Source organism: Phascolarctos cinereus, unplaced genomic scaffold, assembly GCF_003287225.1.
Source record: "Phascolarctos cinereus isolate Bilbo 61053 unplaced genomic scaffold, phaCin_HiC Scaffold_4;HRSCAF=312, whole genome shotgun sequence".
NCBI classification, from domain to species: Eukaryota; Metazoa; Chordata; class Mammalia; order Diprotodontia; family Phascolarctidae; genus Phascolarctos; species Phascolarctos cinereus.
The window spans coordinates 217001769-217023639 of record NW_027555847.1 but is presented as its reverse complement, the minus strand read 5'-3'; the positions used below and the strand labels follow the sequence as shown (position 1 = coordinate 217023639).

The following is a 21871-nucleotide window of genomic DNA, read 5'->3' as shown; positions in this document are numbered from 1 at the left end:
AGATGTCTTGCCCTTTGGAGATTTGTCATGACCTTTTGAACTTTAGTGTCCAGAGTCCTTCAGACACTGAGTAAGCATGAAAGCAGACAGGAAAGGGAGCTTCTGAAAATGGGATTCTTCCTGGAATTGCTAGAGGAGAAAGGGAAGAGACAGTGTTTTTTTAAAAGAAGATTTTGTGTTATTAAAGGAAACTCTTAGTCAAAGGTTATCCAGCATCATTGCCACCTAAGCTATTATGTCCTCTTGACTGACCAGAATACAATAGGTATCAAGAAGCTGACTGGTTGCACAGTTCCCTAAGGTTACAAGAGGTCCAAAGATTCATTCTTTCTGTCATTTGTATCCTGAATAATTTTAAATGTCTCCTGCCAGAAAAGGAAAAAAACAGCTTTTTTAAACAAAGCAACATTCTTTTGTCACTGAAAGATTTCTGCCCTAACCATAACTTAGTGGAGGAAAAAATTTTTCCATAATTCTCCAGATGTGGGAATCAGGATATGTGTGGACTCAGCTTTGTGACTGTGTAACATCTTCGGGCCCTTGATTTCTGTGAATTGAGGTGGCTAGACTAGATGATCTTTAAAGCCTTTGCCAATTCTAACATTCTCATTTTACAAATAGATGGAACTTTATTAAAATGAGCTACAAAACAGCCTGTCATTTAATTTTTTATACTTTCTTTTGTAGTCGATTTAATAATAGAATATTTAATTTAATCTGTTGGCATCACCGAGGCTAGGAAAAGTAGAAGTCAGTCAGTAAAGATTTATTAAGAGCTTATTATGTGTCAAGCACTATGCTAAGCTCTCAAAATGCAAAGGAAGCCAAAAGAAAGACCCTGCTCTTGAGAAGTTCATAGTCTAAAAGGATAGACAACACGTAAACAATTATTTATGAACAAGCTGCTTATGGAATAAATTGGGAATAATCCAAAGAGAAGGTACTAGAATTAAGGGGGAGTGGAAAAAGCTTCCTGTAAAAGATGGGATTTTACCTGGGACTTGAAGAAAGCCAAGAGGTAGAAATGAAGGGAGAGAAGAATCCAGGCAGGGGAGCCAGCTGGTGAAAATGCTTGAGTCTGAAGATGGAGTGTTTTGTTCAAGGACGAGCAAGGAGGAAAGTGTTGCTGGATTATAGAGAGGGTGGGGAGGGGGTAAGAAAACTGGAAATGCAAGGGAAGTCAGGTTATGAAGGACTTGGAATGCTGGCAGATTTTATATTTCATCCTGGAGGTGATAGGGAGTCACTGGAGTTTATTGAGTTGGTGATGGGGTGTGGAATAACATGGTCAGACCTTTGCCCTCAGGAAGATCACTTTGTTAGCTGAGTGGAGGATGGATTGGAGTGAGGAAAATTTCTGGGAGGGAGACCAACTAACAAGCTGTTGCAATGGTCCAGCCATGAGGTGAGGAGGGCCACATGAGGTGATATGGCAGTGTCAGGGGAGATGAGGGAGCTCAGATTGAATTGTGCCATCATGACACAGTCATGACATCATGACAAAAGGTGACTTTAGCAGGTATATTCAAGGAGGAAGAAGGGCTGTTGCCAATTATCAATAACTAATTAGGTTAGCTGACCTTGTTGCTACTTTGTGGAGTAAGGGTCAGGTGCTCAAGGATTTTGGAAGTGCCTGGCTGCTTGCCATTGTCAGTGGGTCTTAAGATTTCTCCTGGCATGAGCATGTTTCTTCCCTGATGAGAAAGTGTTAGCAAGGCAACTGCAGAAGCAGTATTCTGTGCTAGTACCATCTCTTTCCTGAGCATCTTAGGATCTGTTGTTTGGTACCATCCAAGGTGCCAGGAGTCCATTTTTTTGTTTGAGGCCATTCTGAGGCAGCTTAATCTGTATCTATGGTAAGTGCCTGAGACAACATCCACCTTCATTTGAATCGTGTAAAAATATGGAGTTAAGTGGTGCAGTGGGTAGTCCACCTGCCCTGAAGTCAGGAGGACCTGAGTTCAAATGTGGCCTCAGACCAATCACTTGACACTTACTAGCTGTGTGACCCTGGGCAAGTCACTTAACCCCAATCGCCTAAAAAAAAAAAGTATGGAGTTAAATGTCCACAGCAGAGTGTGTGTGTATGTGGGGTATGCATATAAATAAATACACATATATACTATTTTGGGACAAATATATATATAGTATTGAAGTATATATATACATGTGCGAATATATGTTTTTCTTCAAAAACTGTTTATGTTGTTTAATACAAACATAGCTGGTGTCACAGTGGATAGAGCACTGGACCTGGAGTTGGGAAGAACTGAGTTCAAGTCAAGCCTCAGACCATTCCTGGCTGTGTGACCCTGGACAAGTCACTTAACCTCTGTTTACTTCAGTTTCCTCAATTTCAAAATAGGGATAATAATAAGGGGGACTGGAAAAAGCTTCCTATAAAAGATGGGATTTTGTTGTTGTTCTGCTGAGACTCCCAAGTCTCAACCAAAGGGTAGAAGTAAGGAGTGGGAGCCCCTGCCTCTCAGGATTGTTGTGAGGATCAATTGAGATTGGGAAAAGCACTTAGCACAGCATCTGGCACATAGTATGCACCATCAAAACACTTATTCTCTTCTCTTCCCCCACTTAACCCTCAGTAGGGCATCTGGGTTGAGCGTTTTCCCCATAGTAAGATGGATCATTGGATCATCTATTTAGAATCAGAAGGGACCTTAGAGACCATCTAATTTATTCTTTGCATTTTATAAATGAGGTAAGTAAGACTAAAGAGGTTAAGTAAGTTGCTTAAGATATCATAAGTAGTTAGTGGTTGATCTAGGTCTGTGGGGGTCAAACCCAGCACCTTTTTCATTGTACAGTGGATTTACACTCTGCTTTTGGCACTATCTACACTGACCTTGCTTTTGACCAATAGCATATATTTTATATTAATGACATTACCATTCTCTCAGGAGCTGAACCTTTCTAGGTATATAGAAATCAGATGTTAGATGGGGTAGGCAAAGGAGAAGAAGTCAGACTTCAAAATATTTCTCCTTGCTAGCCCTTCCTTTCTACTTGTTTGTTCTTCAAGCCCTGCTATCTAATCTCTTCTCACCACGGGCTTTGAAAAGAACAACCAGTGGCTAACCAGTCTACCTGCCTGTGTTCTCTTCTGCCCAGCCCTTTCCAAGCATGGCCAAGAAATAATTCTTAGGATCAAAGGTCTAGAGGTAAAAGGAGTCTTGGAGCCCATCTTGCTCAACTACCTGAAGCTAAATAAATCCCAGGAGTTAAGTGATGTGGCCAAGGTCACACAGGTAGTAAGCTCAGAGTTGAGATATGACCTCCAAGTCCTCTGAGACCACACTCAGGGTTCTTGGTACAGTGCCATATTGCCTTGTAACTACTTCCTAAAATGCCACTTGCATAAGTGTTGCTTCCTGATGAAAAACCTTTAGTGTTTCCCTTTGTTTTGTCTTTTCTCGAAATGTAGAACTTGGAAGACCTTCCATGATCTGGCCCCACCCTGTCTACCAAACTCTGCCTCTTAATACTTCCCAAAATCAACTCTCCATTTTGACTAGGCTGATCTATTCACTGCTCTGAAAACATGCCATGCTCATTTTGATCCAATGCCTTTATTCATGCGTCACTTCCCACCTGGAATGCTTTCTTCCCTCCTTTTTTTTCTCGGAAGAAGTTGCTTATCCAAACTCTTTCTGTAATGCCATCTTTCAAGGTCCAGCTTAATTCCCATCTTCTCCATGAAGCCTTTTTTGCTTGTTTTAACAGTCTTTAAAGATTTAAAAATATATTTTTTCAATACCTTTTGTCTTTACATTACCTACCTTTTCCCCTGTATCACTCCTCTTCCCCTTCCCAGAGAGCCACTTCTTAGAACAGATTTGTTTTTGAAAAAAAGTCAGCAAAACTGATTAATACATTGAAAATATCTGACTTTATATACAAAGTTTGACAGGTGTGGATTCTCTACCTGTGCATAGGAGTAGATGAGTGTGTGGTGGTGTCTTTGCACTGATTGTAGCTGTAGAATTTTTCAAGGTCGTTTTCCTTTACAGTGTTGTTCTTGTCTTCTCATATCTCTTCTTTGATGCCAGGTTTGTTCTTTATAATTCCACAACATTCTTAAAAGACCTAGCTTGGCTCCCATTTCCTTCATGAAGCCTTCTTTCATGATGCTAGCCCACAGTATTCTCTCCTTTCCACCATAAACAGTTATTGGCTATGTTTTTCATTTTAACTTTTTTTTTTATTAACAATATAAGGCAATCTGTGATTATTTGATTCATGTGTAATTCTTAACATCTCACACTGAAAAATATGAGAGCAGTGTGATACCATCTTATATGTCATTCATTTCCTGCAGTATTAGACATAAAATTGGATTTCAATAATGCTGTTTATTTGAATCATTTTCTAACATTTTCTAACCATTTTCTTGGTCACAACCCCATATATGGGTTGTGAAAAATTTGACAATCGTAAAAGTTTTCTGAATGTGAAACAACCAAAAATTAATTAAAAATTGAATGTGTAATGAATCTGTTTCTGATAGTGCTTGCCCATATCGCATTGTGCAACTTTCCTGCAACCTTGGTTCTGAACACAAAGCATGCACACTTTGCACTGTGCATTGCCGTCATGCCATGCAATGCCAACAAATGCTGCTGAAATGTGAAAAGGGGTATGAGTGGAAAAAGTTTTAAGAAGCCCTGCCTAACCAACAAAGATAATGAGTTCAATGAGGATATACTGTCGATAATTTTTGTCATGCACTGTAGGCAGACTGCTGCCCTTGGTCTTGATAATGTCAGTCATACTATAATACTCACAGTACTAAAAATAGTCTTGTAATAGGTGTATATACACTTATACCTGTATATATGTGTATGTATCTGTAAAAGATAATTTGGTTATTATGAAGTTGACAAGTATCAAAAAACATGATCTTTCTATACACAAAGACAGAAAAAACCAATTATATATAAAACTGAAGTTTTTATTTTGCATAGTTTGAATTTTGAATACGTATATGATAGTTCCAAATATAGTATAGTATTTGGTACATGTATGTACTATATATGTATATATATATATGTATATATATATGTATATAGATAGATAGATAGATTATGTATATTATAGCAGCCCTTAAAAATTTTTAAAAAGTAGATTTTTATTAATAATTTTTATTGGTACATTTCCTAGGTTTCCCTTTGTAGCTCCCCCCCATCCCAGCTCCATAATTATGCCATATAACAAATAAATTTTTTTCAATTAGCAAAGCATTTAATAGGGACAAACTAGCTAGGTAAATAACAACAGAAAATCAAACAATGGAATTATTGTAAGTTCCTCTCTACAACGGAGTACAATCTCCCACAGATTTTCATATTAGAGTGGGGGCAAGAGAATGTTTCCCAGGCATCTGTTACCAGAACACCTCTCACAGCTTTGCTCGGTGCTGTCATCTGTTGCTGAAGCTATCAGCTCTTTTTTTTTGTGATGACAAAGAACTGGAAATTGTGGTGGTGGAAGGAATGGTTGAACAAATCCTGGCATATGAATGTGATAGAAGTGATGAGGGAGATGGGTCAGAAAAACCTGGGAAGATTTATATAAACTGATGCAAGGTGAAGTGAGCAGAACCAGGAGTACATTGCACAGTAATAGCAATATTGTAATGTGACCAGCTGTGAAAGATTTAGCTACTCTGTTCAATACAGTGATCCAAGACAATTCCAAAGGACTCATGATGAAAAATGCTGTCCACTTTCCAGAGAAAGAACTGTTGAATTCTGAATGCAGATTGAAGCATATCATTTTTCACTTTTTCTTACTTTTGTTTATTTATTTATTTTTGCAACATGGCTAACATAGAAATTTATTTTGTATGACTTCACATGTATAATGGGCATCATATTGCTTGCTTTCTTAATGGGTGGGAGAAAGGCTAAGGGGAGGGAAAGAATATGGAACTCGAAGTAAAAAAAAAATGAATGTTAAAAAAAGGACCTGGCACATAGGTTAGCCCAGGGAGAGGAGTGCAACCCCTAATAAAGAGGCAGAGGAGGAAAGGAGAGGCATTTATGAATGTCAAGGCATTGAGACTCTGCTAAAAAAAATAGTTGAGGAGTAAGAAACAAGGGTGGATGAAGGACTGTTTATTTATTTATTAAAAATTTTTTTTGGCTAGGCAATGGGGTTAAGTGACTTGCCCAGGGTCACAGAGCTAATAAGTGTTATGTGTCTGAGGCCGGATTTGAACTCAGGTCCTCCTGAATCCAGGGCTGGTGCTCTATCCACTGTGCCACCTAGTTGCCCCAGGACTGTTTATTTTGTAGAAGCATCATGTGTATATATTATGAAATGAGCACAAGTACACTTGAGAACATAACTTCATCAAACTATCAAAATAAGCCAGAGCCTCCCAAAGCAGTGGATAATCTGAGAATAAGGGGAGCACAGCCAGCCCTGAACACCCCAGCTTAAAAGGTCAGGGGGTATTCAGGTCACGGTAACAAGATAGTTCTGTTCCCCATGGCATCTAGCTCTGGATCCTCTTGGATACTGGTGGAAGATTTCATAGGGTGTGGTGCTATGGGGGTCTGAAACCAGGTAGTGAGACAGTGAAATCATCTGTGAGGCCCCGAAAGGAGTGTGCAGGAGAGAAGTGGATGGTTTTTATACTGGCCAAACTATGCATAGAAGTGAATACAGAATAGAAAGTATATCATTTTGATTTCACAAAGTTAAAATGCTTTTGCATCAGTTCAATCAATGAGATAGAACAGAAATTGAGTGGGAAAAATTTATTTGCATGATGTATTACTGATAAAGATACGTTTGTGTGAGAGTGTGTGTGTGTGTGTGTGTGTGTAATTGACTCAAAAATAGAAGACCAATAACCATCATCAATAGTTAAGTGGTCAAAGGATATAAACAGCTCCCAAAAGACTTACAAACTGTGAATGACCATGTGAACATATTCAAAATCACTGACACGTGTAGTTAGAGAAATTGAAAAACTTGCCAAAAATGACCAAAAGAAGGGTTACTTCTGGAGGGGCTGTTGGACGAGAGGTAATCACTCCCTCAACCCAAAAAGCATTTTTTGAATGCCTGTTCTTTGCCATTTTAGTCACTATGCAAGGTGCTGGAGATAAAGACAAACCCCCCCCCCACAAAAAGCTTACATTCTTTTGAATGAAAACAATGCACACATATAAGTAAATATAAGATATATACAAAATAAAGAGAAAATTATTTCATAAGGAGAGCACTACCTGTTGGTGGAATCAGGAAAGGCTTCATGTATTAGAATTGGCACTTGAGTTGAGCTTTGAAGGTAACTGGGACAGTTATGTGGCACAGTGGATAGAACGCAAATCCTGGAGTCAGAAGACCTGGGTTCAAATCCTCCCTCAGACACTTACTATCTGTGTGACCCTGGACACATTCCTTAACCCCTATTTGCTTTAGTTCCTCATCTGGAAAATGGGGACACATTGGAGAAGAAAATAGCAAACCACCCCGGTATCTTTGGCAAGAAAACTACATAGACAAAGATCCATGGGGTCACAAAGAGTCAGTCATTATTGAACAACCACAATAGGGATTCTGTAAGGCAGAGGTGAGGAGGGAGAGCATTCCAGTTGTCATTACAGGGACAGGAGATGAGATACCCATGGCAAACCACAAGTGGTCTAGGTTGGCTGGCTTAAAGAATTCATGGAGGAGAAATAATGTGCAATTTGGTTCTAAAAGCCATAGGGAGCTACTGGAGCTTTTTGAGAAGGGGAGTGACGTGGTCGGGCTTGTTCCTTTGGCAGCTGTTTAGAGGAAATAACAGAGAGAGAGTAAACTTGAGACAGGTAAATCAATTAGGAGGCTATTACACTTGTCTAAGAGAGAGGTAATGAGGGTCTGAACAAGGATGGTGGTCATTTACTTAGAGAGGAGAGGGCGGAATTAGTCAGAACATCCTCCTTATCCATTTAGAACTATGCAAAAAAGGTGACCAAAGTGTTCCCACCCTCTCACCCAGCGATCCAGTTGATGTCTGTATACTCCAAGGAGATCAAAAGCAGAAACAAGGGTCTGTGCCAAAATATTCCTAGCAGTACTTTTTGAAAAATCAAAGAGCTAGAAACGTAGTGAGTGCCCATTATTTGAGAAAATATTGGGGAAAAATGTGATATATGAATGCAATGTAATATTGTTCAGTAAGAAATGACAAATATGAGGAATTCAAGGACAGGTTGGAAGATTTTGCTATAACTGATTCAGAGTGAAATAAATGGAACTGAAAGAACAGTACACAAAGTGACTGTAACAGTGTAAATGAAAATATCAGTAAAAGGAAACTGAATTTTGAGCATTTAAGAGATTGATAATGATCATAGAGAATAGGTAATGAAACTTGTTTTCTTCTGGTAGAGTCAGTCAGTGAACATTTGTTAAGCACCTATAATATTCCAGGCACTGTGCTGAGCACTGGAATACAAAGAAAGTCAAAAGACAACCTCTGCCCTCAAGGTTGTTAAGGGCAGGGAGACTGCTTGGACATTACATTTCATACATTTTCAAAAATGATCCTTGTAGCTAATATTTTTGCTTAGCTGGTTTTCTTATGAGATGAGTCAGTTTTCAGGGAAATGCCCAGAATTTTCCCAAAATGACTGTGATAGAAAATAAAAGAGCAATGAAAGTCATTAAAAAAACAAAACAAGACAAAAAACAGGCAGGAATATAAGATGTTACTTTCTGCATAAGCACAATTATTGTGCCATTCATAGAGAGGATGAGATTGTTTGTTGTCTTGGCAACTGGAGAATGGTGAGGTGTTTACTTGGAAGTGGGTTCTATATAGGCAGTTGTTACAAGTGATGGGCGATCTTTGGTGATGCAGAACTGATCTTCAGAGAAACTTGTCTGCTAAGCTAGTGCTGCTTCAAGAATTCCTCCTAAGGCTGTAGTGATGGGAATACATAAACTTTAGTTTTCTGAGAGGCCTGACATTGGTAGCAGAAGTCATACAAACCGCAGCATATAGCAGAACTGTCTCTTCTATTTATGTGAAGTCAGTCTATAGTGGAGAAGACTTGTGTAAATGAATAGCAGGGTAACTCTCACTTCTTTTCTTACTCAAGCCTAAATTTTCTTAAGCTACATAGACTTAGTGGAAGGATGATAAGCACTGAATTGAATAGCACTTCTCAATCTGGTTTTCCTTTTAAAGGATGTTTTATCTTTTATAATTTAATATCAAAGTAGATTCCAGTTCTTCATAAAATTAAATAGTTTGCTACATATTTCCCAATAGCAGGCTAGTAGAAGATTATCTGAAAATGAATCATTTTGGGGGGAAATTTCTTCTGTTATCAAATAGTTCTTGATACTTACCCAAATATATTTTGCCTCAGTCGCTGACATTTTGATTTCATTTGTTCAACCATGTTAAGCTAAGTTAAAGTAATGCTGATAGCCACACTCTGTTGGTTTGCCCTAGAGATTATCTAGTTCTGGGACAGAATATTTCTGAAGAAGCAAAGTTTATTTGATTTTTAGAATCACGTAAGACTGAAAATCCTAGTAAGGATTATAAAATATGTGAATGACAAAGTATTATATGTAAATCCATAAGTTTAATGTAACTTAACAACTATTCAAATATTATATATTTTAAATTTCTAGGCAGCTTTGCATTTTGAGGCTTCAGATGTTTGATGGTGTTATTTTTTTTTCGAAGAAATTGACTAGTAGGAGAAGGTATACTTTTTTTTCTTTCTTTGGTCTTCATTATTTTTTTTTTAAAAAAGATCATTTCAGCAGTGCTCATTCTACATAATGCCAAACAAATTATTTGGAAAAAATGAACCAATATATTCGTTAAGAACCAATGTATTCAGTAAGAAATGTGTTTTTTAACAAGGGAATTGTGTTAGGAAATGTTTCACCAAAATTTATTATTTGAACTCAGTATATTCCACTGTCTAGGAGTGGAGGGTGAGGTATTCAGTGAATCACCAATCTTAAGGACTTAAAAGACTTAAAAGAATTTAATCTCTTTAGAGAGGCAGCATGGTATGGTGGGGAGTACCAGATTTAGAATCAGAAGACCTCAGTTCAGATCCTGACTTGGCTATTTACTGTTTGTGTGACCTTGAACAAGTTATAAATAACCTCTTGGTCTCAGTTTTCTCATCTTACAATGATGTTCAGGTGATGTCTAAGATCTCATCCAGCTTTAAATTCAATAATTTTTATTTCTGTAAGACTGCCTTACAAGGTAGAAGATTTTTGTTTTCAATCAGGGGCATATTCTTAGGATTAGTGCCAGTTAATTTATACACCTTATGCAAATGGTGACACCATTAACTCTCAGGAACAGGAGTCAATATTGGAATGGCATTCTATATTCTAATGGCATTCTGTACTTAAGATTCATAGATGAGACTTTGTTAGATACTTGAGGGAAGCCTCCTTTTCCTGTTCCACACAAGAGCACCTCCTTCTCTAGGGTGTGGCATGGTCACAGTTTTCAGAAGGGAGTATGTCACATTCCCCTCTGATGACATGGTGATGAACTATGTGGTAGGGAGCAAACATACAGTTTTGACCTCTGACTTAGAGTTTGGAGAATCTGATGGAATTAGTTTAGGCAAGTCATAAAAAAAATTGAACTTTTCCCAAATGTCTTCTCTAATTCTGTTTTGTTCGCAGTCTAAATTGTTTATATAGTGAGACTGTGTAAGAACAGGTTAGATAAATATTAGTGCCTCAAAATTATCAGAACACTAGTAGTAAGGAGCTGGACGAACTGGTCCTGAGGAAACAGTCAGCCCTGTTTTCTGTTATCAACAAAAGAAAGAAAAATGCTATGTCTTGATGAGACAGGCCCCTTTTTAATTTTTTGACTCCGTTGATTTTATATTTTTTGAATGTCAACAACCTGCCAAATATTTTAAGACAAAGAAAGTCACTGTTCCTTCCTGTGGGGGCTTGCGTGTGAAGGAGATGAGGCAGTCAAGTCTTTCTCTTTCCCTATTTTTATGTCTCACAATGAAGCTGCAAAAAGATGATTATGAAATCTGTTGCTTAAAGGTGAATGCCCTTTTCACCAAACCATAGAATTTAGGAAGGCTTTCCGGAAATGAAGAAATTTAGAGAGAATTTTCAGTAAAAGGAAAAGAAGTGCTTTGATGGGCAGGAGTTAGGAAGACATTCCAGGCATTATTGACAACATAAAAGAGGCCAGAATGATTCCATTCCAGTACACTTCAAAGAGTGGATGAGAAAAGATGAGAGAAGATAACTTCAAGGATAAGATATTGGCCAGATTTGCCAGACATTCACAGCGATCAGTGGCAAGCCACTGATTAAATCTTTTTTTTTTTATTCTAAGCCTTTAGAAAGTGGATACATGCCAATAATGCAAGACATTCATTTGTGGTTTCATCCCTGATGAATTAACTCTCACTCATTTCCTCTTTCAGTAAAACAGATTGGTTAAAATAACTGTCTGAGGAATGAATGTTGCACCAGGGATTCAGTCTATCAAACATGTGGGAAACAGTAATTAGATTGGAAGGCCAAAGATGAAAAAAGCAGCTGTAGTCTCTGGGGGGAACTGGAGTATACCCACTGGTGCCCTTATGTATTTCCACTATAGGCTGTGATTTCACTGCCTCTCTCTTTATTATCATTAGGCCTATGTCCTCTTCCTCCTGCATTGGAAAAATCCACTTTTTTGATCTGGCTGACCTTCTTAGTTGTCTTAGGGTAAGCAAATGACAATTCCAGTTCCTGTACTTGTTAGCAACATTCCCCTCTAACCTCCCCCCACTTCCACTGAAACACAGGGTCAGCCACACTGGTATATAGAGGGTGTCTCAAAAGTCATGGTGCAGTTTTAAGCTTTTAAAAGAGGTAGAGAGATTTAGTTTTAAGCTATTAGAGCTTCTTTATGGTGCATCAAGGGGCCAGAAATCCTACACTTCTTCTGGGAAATGAAGAAACTGCGACCAAGAAGTGAAGTGATTTAACCAAGTTCAGTGAACTGAACTTGGAAATTCAGGTCTCCTAATTTTTAAATCTGGAGCTTCTTTTCCTATTCCTTTCCTTCAAAATGTCTTTTCTATGCTCCCTGAAACTCTGCCAAATTAAAACAGTGGTGGAGATCCCCAGCTTGACTTGATTTTGTCTGGCCTTTGGAATAATATTGCTATGGTAACTATTGCTACCTTCCCAGGGAGTCATTTTTACCCCTATTCAGTAATGCCGTTGTCCCATTCAGAGAAGAATCTCTAAAGGTTTGAAGGTTGGAGCAGGTGAAGATCTGTGAGCAATGAATAGATTGCTAATTAGCGTTTATGAGGGCATCAGTCATCAGTAGATTTCAAATGAGAATATTCTAGGCCTTCCCTAGGCAAAAAATGGGCTGTGTCCTTTGAGTAATACTTCAGAACCTATTTGTACCCCTCTTTCTATCTCTTTTTTCTTTCTCTTTTCCTCTTCCTTTTTCTCTGCCCTTCTGATTTTCTGATTTAAATTTTCTGATCTTAACTTTTCTTGACAATCTTTCTCTTTCCTCTCCACTTCATTAACTAGATATAATATAGAACTGAAGTATCTATTTTATTACTGGCTGATTTTATTGAATAATGTTTTATATCCTTTGCTCTTAATTTAAAAAAAAAAAGGTAAGTCAAAGCTTTTGTATTTTTCAGTCCAATCTATATCAAATTACTTTTTGGAGGAAGCCTTATGTTGATTTTTTTTCCTCTGAAGACTAATGGTCTTCCGTAGAAAAAGTTCTCTACCACAAAATAAAAGATTCATTCTTGGGGTTTTACTGTGTCTTCTTTTAAAATACAAATATTCCTAAGAGGGCTAGCATACTAAACAAACAATCAGTCAGTCATAGATTAATGAAGCTTAATTTAATCTGTTATTTTCTTTCTAATACCTAATAGAGGTCACATCCTGAGGAAATGGGAGTTTTCCTTAAGAGTATTAGGGATAGGAGAGAAATAAAGGGTTAAAATGGAGCATAAGGCACTGATTAGATAGGATTGAATGAACTAAAGAGTTTGAGGATTCTGGGCATTGTGAGTGTACTTGGTCCTTGGGAGGCAAGTAGTATGGGCTCCAAGAAATAGCAGAGGGACATTGAAGACAAATGTCCAATTTCACAATTTCGCTCCCTTGTTGGCCTTGGGCAGGGAACGATGATTGCTTGGCAAGGTCAACAGTACATTTATATATTCTTCTTTTGGCCAGGAGAGCTTAACAAAAGACCCCATCTCTATTTCAAGAGTAAAATAAAATAAGCTTGAGGTTATTTATCAAGAATTTCCTTTGTACCATTGTGTGAACTTTAATGGGGTGAGTTCCATTTAATATCTCCTCTGTTTTCCTCTCTTCCAGGAGGAATGCAAGCAAATCTTGGCCCGTCAGAAGCTGAACTCCCAGTCAGACTCCCATGATGATGAGATTTCTCCTCCTCCTCCAAATCCTGTCGTGAAGGCGCGTTGCAGACGAGGTGGTGTGAGTGCTGAAGTGTACACCGAAGAAGACGCTGTCTCCTACGTGAGAAAGGTGATTTACTAGGAGTCAGTTTGTCCTAGAGCCTATAAGTGGAAACTTTAGCAAGTCATATTTCTGGTGGAAAACATGAGGATATTGGAAGCACCAAATCATTTTATCCAATATATTAGACTATCTTAGGGAATTGGTGAAATGCCACTAACTCTTGTTTTCCTTCTGTTCCTGCTAGGCTCATATCTCCTGAAATATTTTGAATGAAAGAAGAATGAATAATTATATAATACCTTAGCAATATAATAAATACCCATGCAAAATGTTTTGACATCTATAATTTCATTTACTCCTCTCCACAATCTTTTCAGACATTATTATCCTTCTTTGACAGAGAATGAAACTGCAGCCCACAGAGGGCTGCTTTAGGTGCCGTGTTTGGAGAGAAGAAATGTGGCCTACTAGATAGATATCCAGCCTTGAAAATGGGAAGACTAGGAGTCAGTTGCCTCAGGATTCAGAGAAGGTCATACATAACTGAGGAAAAAACACTGGTTATATCATATATCTTGTGGTTACTACATGCAATCTGCAACAGAATAAAATTCAGTATTGAATGAATGATATCTATTTCACTGAAGTGTGGGGAAAGGCAGCTATCCAGAGTAAAATGCTCAGGGATATGCAGGGATGTAAGATTGCATTGGGGACACGTTAAATATACACACACACATATATGGATATTAATAATTAATAATACATGTAGTAATAAATTAATAAATGCATATATTTTAATGCCATGAAATCCTACTTATTTTTACCCATTGGTGGTTTTTTTTGTTTTAATGATCTTTATTTTTAAAAAATTATTTATTTTTAACATTCTTTTAAAAAAAATTTTGTGTTCCAAATTCTTTCCCTCCCTTCCCTCCTCCACTCATTGTTCATTGCCCATTTATTCATGATAAAAATAAGTTTCATGTATTATAGTGAAAGCCCAAAGCCTCCTGTGGACACTAACACATTGATGGAAGGAATGGAGGTAATTTTCTAACCATGCCTGGGATATAAAAAAATCTTTATTTTGCATTAGCTTCAGGAGAATAATGTGTCTGTTTATGGTGAAACCTCAAATGAAAACTGCCATCAAGTACGAAAAGGATTACTACTTAGTGGTGTCTACTGATGGAAGAAATAATACAAGACTGACAGAGTCAGGTGGGAATCATCCATTAGAGAGAAATGAAGATTTATTGATTTTTTTTGGAGGGAGAAAAATTCTTGCTCAATGCTCCTTGCTCTAAAACTACAGGAATCACTTCCTTGTAGCATGAACCTATTAACTCTCTTTTCTACTTAGTGACTTTTAGTGTTCACCATGTGTATTGACCCATGGTGAGCCATACTTTCTTTTAAGGAAGAGTGATAATCTTTGCTTCTCTTCTTCCAGGTGATCCCAAAAGACTACAAAACAATGACTGCCTTGGCAAAGGCCATCTCTAAGAATGTGCTCTTCGCTCACCTTGATGACAATGAGAGGAGGTATGAATCAATTCCTTGGTTATCCCAGTGGTTGGGCTAGGGCTAGAAATACTTTTCCTCAAATACAAATCCTTAAAACAAAACAAAACTAAACTAAACTAAAAGGCAACCAACCTGGTAACATAGGATTTCAATCAATCAATCGATATATATTAAGTGCTTACTATGTGCCACGCACTGTGCTAAGCACTGGGGATACAAAAAGAGGCAAAAGACAGTCCCTGCCTTCAAGGAGCTTACAATCTTATGGGGAAGATAGTGTGCAAACAAATATATGCACAAGAAACTTCATACAGGATAAATAGGAAATAATTAGCAGAGGGAAGGCATTGGAATTGAGGGGTTGGGGAAGGTTTTCTGTTTTTCCAACTTAGAAACAATGGGTGCCTGCCCACACCCAAAGAATGCCATTAATTTCTTACGTCTGTAAGATGTTCACTCCCTTTTCCCTCCATCTTCACCCACTTATGATGCAGGTTTTCATTTTAAGGACAAGAGTATCATTGTTCCCTGAGAATGCTAGATTCACAGGGCTTACAAAGAAAAAAATATATTGCTGTTTAAACACAGTTGTACTTTGCTTTAGAGAGTTATAGTTTCTGAAAAATTGTGCCTACATCAAATGTGTACAGGCCTAATCATATTTTTAAATGTATCAGCAGAACTTTCCCTTAAAATAAACTATGTTAGACCTTTTTATAAGGCACACAATTACCTTCTCATTTTCTGTTACAAAAAAACCAACTCTTCTGGGCAGCTAGGTGGCGCAGTGGATAGAGCATAGGACCTGAGTTCAAATCCGGCCTCAGACCAAACACTTGACACTTACTAGCTGTGTGACCCTGGGCAAGTCACTTAACCCCAATTGCTGGAAAAGAAAAAAAAATCAACTCTGGGCAAATTCACTCTTACTTCTTTGGTCCTCAGTTTCTTCATTTGAAAAACAAAGGGGTTGGTGGCTGAAGAGCTATCTTAAAAAATATAAACAACCAGAATTTGTTGATGCTTTGGTTTTTATATCGCAACCATTTCTGGAAATACTCACAATTGCCTGGTATGCTGGCCCACACCTGTAGTCTCCACTACTGGAGGAAGTGAGGCTGGTAGAATGAGTGAGTTCAGGAATTCCCAGCCTCAGAACAACTAAAGGATTTCCAAATTAAGTCTGACATTAATAGGATAATTTTCCTGGGAGCTGAGGGCAGCTAAACTGCCCATGGACGGCCAAACCAGCCCAAATTGGAAAAAAAAAAGTTAACATTTCTACGGTACTTATTATGTGCCAGTTACTTTACTAACTGCTTTACAATTATTATCTCATTTGATCCTCACAGCAACTCTGAGAGGTAGGTGATATTATTATCCCCAATTTACAGATGAAGAAAATGAGAAAAAAATCAGTTAAGTGACTTGCTTAGGGTCACATAGCTAGTTAGTGTCTGAGGTCAAATCTGAACTCAGGTCTTTTAACTCCAGACCCAGTACTCTATCTACCATGCCACCTACCTGTAATGTGGTTAAAGTTCCTCTGGCAATTCAGAGGATATCTACTTCAGCCCTCTTTACAAATGAAGGAATTGAGGCCTGAGAATGTCAAGTCACTACCCCAAGTCCACAGAGATGATAAAAATCAGAGATTGAATTTGAACTCAGGTCCTTATCCTAGCACAGAGGTGTCAATTGTGGAACCGATGGGACAGTACTTGCCAGTAGGGTCAACCAAGTTGAATGTAATTGAGAAATGTTTAACAAAATAAAATGCAATACAACATTAAAAAAAAGCTTCTGCGCTTCCTGGGGGTAGGGAACCTGCAGCCTGGGGATTTGTTCTGTGAAGTTTGGATTCAGTGAAAAGGCTTCATGTGAAGACTTAGAGGGCCACATGTGGCCTTGAGGCCTCAGGCTCCCTACCCTTGGTAATCATTATTGGGATCCATTGAAATTCTAGCCTGGGAAAGATAAGGAGGCCCAATCTAAAAAAAAAAATCCACAGTCTCTCTATCTTCAGATTGAACCCTCCTGGGTAAGGAAGTTATTTAAAAATACCCCATACAGTGACTATCCCTGACATCAATACGTAACATCCTTTCTTAATAGTTTCAGTCCTCTGTGCTGTGAAGAATGAGGCATGTTTCCTTATGTCTGCTTCTTTTTATCCAGATTTCATATATTGGGTTGGTTTGAAGGTAGGTATGCTGGTAGTGATTTGTGATATAAAACCTTTGATAGAAGGTTATTGATACCTTTTGAATTGACACCATACATTTCACAACATATATTCCCTCTTCTCTGTACACTGCCCCCCCCCCCCCACCAACACATGCAATCAAACCTTCCCTGGTAATAAAGAAAAACTGTTCAGCAAAACCAACTGACATTAGAGACAGCCTTGCCTAGTGAGCTGGTCTCCAAACTACTTGAGTGTGACCTTGGGAAAGTCACTGGGAAAGTCCCAAAGAAACTTGGGAAAGTTTCTGTGTTCCAGCTTTTTAAGATAATACTATGTAGAACAGTTACTGATTTGCAACTGTTTGGGGAAGCGTCTGCCCTGGGAGCTTCCTAGACCTGTGTTTCTCAAAATTTGGTTTGGGGAAGCTTGGGGGGTCCCCTTTCGGGGGTCTGTGAGGTCAAAACTATTTTTAGTAACAACACTAAGATGTTTTAATTTCTAATACAGTAAACACTGATAGATATAACCCACATACTCAAAAACTCTTTGGGCAGTCCTCAATTTTTAGGATTGTAAAAGGGGTCCTGAGACCAAAAAGTTTGAGAACTATTGCCCTAGAATGAGAAATCTCAAGTCTAGGAAAAAACATTTTGTTTTAAAGAATAACAAAAAGTGAACGTCTGACACTATGATTTTACCAACAGCATGATCCTGTACCCACTCTCCTCTTTTCTGTGAAGAAAAGAGAGAAGTATGTTTGATCATCTCTTCTCTGGGACTGAGAATGCTCAATGTAATTAATCAGAGTTGAGTTGCCATTTAGTGTTGTTTTTGTTTATATTCTTGTGATCATTGTGTATATTATTCTGTCCTTCTGACTTACTTCACTCTGCATCAGTCCATAGAAATCTTCCCATGTCATTCTAATTTCCTCATATTCATTACTTTTTACAATGCATAGTATTCCACTGTATGCATATACTTCATTATTTAGCCATTTCCCCAACTGATGCATACCCATTTTATCACATCATCCCTTTCACTATGCTAAGTAGATCAATTGAAGTGTTTTTGTAATAATGTCTGTGTAATTTGACATTTATTTCATGTTTCCAGTATTTCAGATAGTAATCAAGCCAGTGCTAGGAATTAGGAGACCTGAATTATGGTCCAGCTGGACATCTCAATTGCTGTGTGACCTTGGGCAAGTTCATTTCACTTTCCTGGGCCTCAATTTCCTTTTCTGTAAAATGAAGAGGTCCCTTCCTACTCTAAAATTCTATGATTCTATTACTCCAACTTGGAGAGAAAGTTTTGTTTTTCCTATAAATATAACTGATTAATCAGAAAACGTCATCTTCTTCAGAGTTCTACGATTGATAATTTTCAAAGACAGATGGGTTGATGTCTTTCACATCTGCAGCCAGGGCTGTTTTGCACTGGACACTTTTAAGTGTCATGTCTTGGTGCCTCATACTGTGAATCCTGACTTTGAGGGGGGCGGGGATCTTCTGTAGCAAAGCCCCTAACCTACATGTCTCTCTCCCATGGTTTGATTGTTGGCCTTGATTTGTCTTAGAGAGCCAGGTTGATGATAAGGAGAGGAAGCAGATGGTCATGTTAAAAATTCCTATTTTCATGGCTGGTTTGAAAGGAAAAAAAAATCTTCACAGAGAGGCTGTGTGTGTGAATCAGGTTCTTTTGTTTTGCTAGCAGGAAAACTCATTTTCTACATTTATTTCAACACCAAAGGGCCCACATTCCTGGCCCAGGGCCTCTAAAGAAGCAACTTGATGATGTGGGAGAAGCTGCTTGAACAGGAGGAGACAGGGAAGGCATCTTCTCTTAACCTTTCACATGCGGGCTCCCCAATGCATTACACAAATATTTTGCTTTTTTTCCTGATTTACTAGAAGCTGGGTTTAACAGCTTTGTGTCTGTTCATCTGTGGTTTGGCTAGTTCAAAGGAACCCTTTCCAAGTTTGCTGAGTGTCTGGCGCATTCACCATTTGCTATGCTGCAATATATCCTTTAAATTCTCTCTACCATATTAAAAAAATGAAATAAATTGAAAGGAGCCCGTTTGTGGAAAAAGCACACCCTTTGACCTAATGATCTCTTTTAAATATAGGTTTAAAATAAGTCAACTTGCCATTGACAGCTGAGTGGTTTTGCTTTCATCAGTAATAATAGTGCCTCTTTTTTTTAAAGGGTATTTAAAAGCATATTTTAAAAGTATGTTTCAGGGCAAGGATGCCCAGAGATGGAAAATAGAAAAGCTGGATATAGATAGTACTTCAGAAAAGGGCCTTCTTTAGTTAAAATAAGATGCTATCAAATAGAAGTGCTTCTAAGTTCTGTTTATTGCTACACACTTATGCAATATGAGCCACCCTTTAAAAATAGCTGTTAAATGTGAATTAGTGACAGTGACTTTGGTGACAGAGACTTGGGCTTCTTTTCTCAAATAATAATAGCCAAAACATTATCTCCCTCTCTTTATGTCATCCATTGGTACATTTCCAAGCACCAAGAACAATGCATTGATTCTACTTTTTTTTGAGATGTTATTTGATTTAAGCTCCATTTGGTGAAAGTTTCTAAATTATTTTGATGTAAGCCCATAGATGAACACTGAGTCCTATGATTTTTGGTGATTGTATATATATATGTTTATATATATATATTTTTAAATTTTAACATAGTATTATAGCATAATAGTACTAGGTATGATAAAGTATATAATATAGGATATAACAGTATAGAGCATAGTATGCAGTATAATGTAATATATAACATAGCATAGTATATTATAGGATTATAAAGTACAGTATATAGTTTAGTATGTTAAACAGTATAATATGTAATTTAGTATAGTATGTATAATACATTATAAAATATTACATTGTATAGTATTATATATTATTCACTATAGTACATAGTATAACATGTAAAATAATTCATAGTGTAATACCATTTGTATTTTGCCATAATACATAGTATAGTACAATATATAGTATAGTATTTATTATAATAGCATAATATGTAGTACAGCAAAGTACAGTATACAGCATAGTATGTAGTACGTAGTATAGCATGTTATATAGTTCAGCAAAATAGAGTATACAGTATATATTTCTAGTCTAGTCTAGTAGTATAAAGTAGGGTTATAATGTACAAACACAAGTAACTGAAATATAAAATATTTAAATGTTTCAATGTACTATGTAGTATACTATATAGATGATTGTATATTTAGCATGTGTTTAACACCCTGAAAGCATTCCATGGTTAATTATTAATTAGTGGACACAGGATCTCAGAGAGGTGGCTAGGAATTTTCCTTAATTGGTAGGGGAAGGACAAATTTCGAATATAATCATGTCTTTAAGTTCTTGCTTATCTATTTTTATTTTCTGGAGGCATACTGTGCCTTTAATAGTTCTGCTGGGAACAAAAGTCCCTAGGTAAGATTGCTTAGGTGTGTGATCTCAGAACACTGAAGCATAGGAGGGGACAAAGCAGACCTGAGAGAGAATGAAAGAATTTCTGTGGATTAAGAGCCGGAAAGAAAATGAGACTATTTACAGTTCTAGGCACTGAATTAGAAAATAGCTCAAGGGGACCACAGTTCACTGTACCAGCTTCTACTCTTTTCTGCGTTCTAACAATGTTTCCGTTGTGTGTGAAACCAGTGACACCTGGGTAAACCTGGAATACACCTAGAATTTTTTTTTTCCTGGATTAGGGAGATCATGAGCATGGCAGAGAGAAATGAGTATTTGATTTAGAGTCAGAAGGCCAAATTTTAGCCCAGCTAATTAATTATCTGTGGGACTCTGGGCAAAATAGCTCACTTGTCTAGGCCTGAGTTTCCTCATCTGTACATTAAGCAAATTGGACCAGATGATCCCTAAAAGATTCCTTTCCAGCTGTAGATCTGATGACACTTGATGACTGTGTCAGATTTGTTGGCAAGGCGACACTTGAGAATTCCAAACAGTTAAAGTGAGGGGCAGCTAGGTGGCGCAGTGCATAGAGCTCCAGCCTTGGAGTCAGGAGGACCTGAGTTCAAATCCGGCCTCAGACACTTGACACTTAACTAGCTGTGTGACCCTGGGCAAGTCACTTAACCCCACTTGCCTCACCAAAAAAAAAAGCAAAGAAAACCCAACAGTTAAAGTGATGCAAAAGTGGAATGGTATGCCCCTTATTGGAAAGGGGGAAAGAAAGAAAGAAAATAAGCATTTTTATAGCATCAAGAACTATATGTGCCAGGAACTTTACAAATATTGTCTCATTTGATAACAATCTACAAAGTAGGTGCTTGTTAGGATCCCCATTTTACAGCTGAGGAAACTGAGGCAGAGGTTGTGACTTGCCTGATGTCACACAGCTAGTAAGTGTTAGAGACCAGATTTGAACTCAGATCTTCTTGACCAACAAGGCCCAACCCTGTATCCACTACACCACCTAGCTGCCTCATTGGAGAATTTTAAGAGGAAGCTAATGGCAATTTGTTCAGTGTGTCAGAGTGAAGATACCTTCTTTGGGTAGGGGTTGGACTATGGACGCTGAGAATCTCTTTTAAATCTAAAATTCTACAATTGCATGAATTTCCTTGTGATCTTAGGAAATTGAAAGAAGACA

At 37.8% G+C, this 21871-nt stretch overlaps 1 protein-coding gene across 6 annotated transcripts in view; it reads left to right on the top strand.

Annotated features, from left to right (window-relative positions):
- Window positions 1-21871, top strand: part of PRKAR1B (protein kinase cAMP-dependent type I regulatory subunit beta) — a 248302-nt gene that overhangs the window by 28847 nt on the left and 197584 nt on the right. For 3 of the 6 annotated variants that reach the window (XM_020977318.2, XM_078152905.1, XM_078152904.1), the window contains 2 exons: window positions 13399-13569; window positions 14960-15051. In XM_020977318.2, coding sequence (XP_020832977.1) covers window positions 13399-13569; window positions 14960-15051 — 263 coding nt within the window. Of the gene's footprint in view, window positions 1-7636; window positions 7842-8864; window positions 9092-11667; window positions 11752-13398; window positions 13570-14959; window positions 15052-21871 lie in introns of those variants that run through there. The other 3 variants (XM_020977319.2, XM_020977321.2, XM_020977320.2) reach the window with 3 other exon arrangements.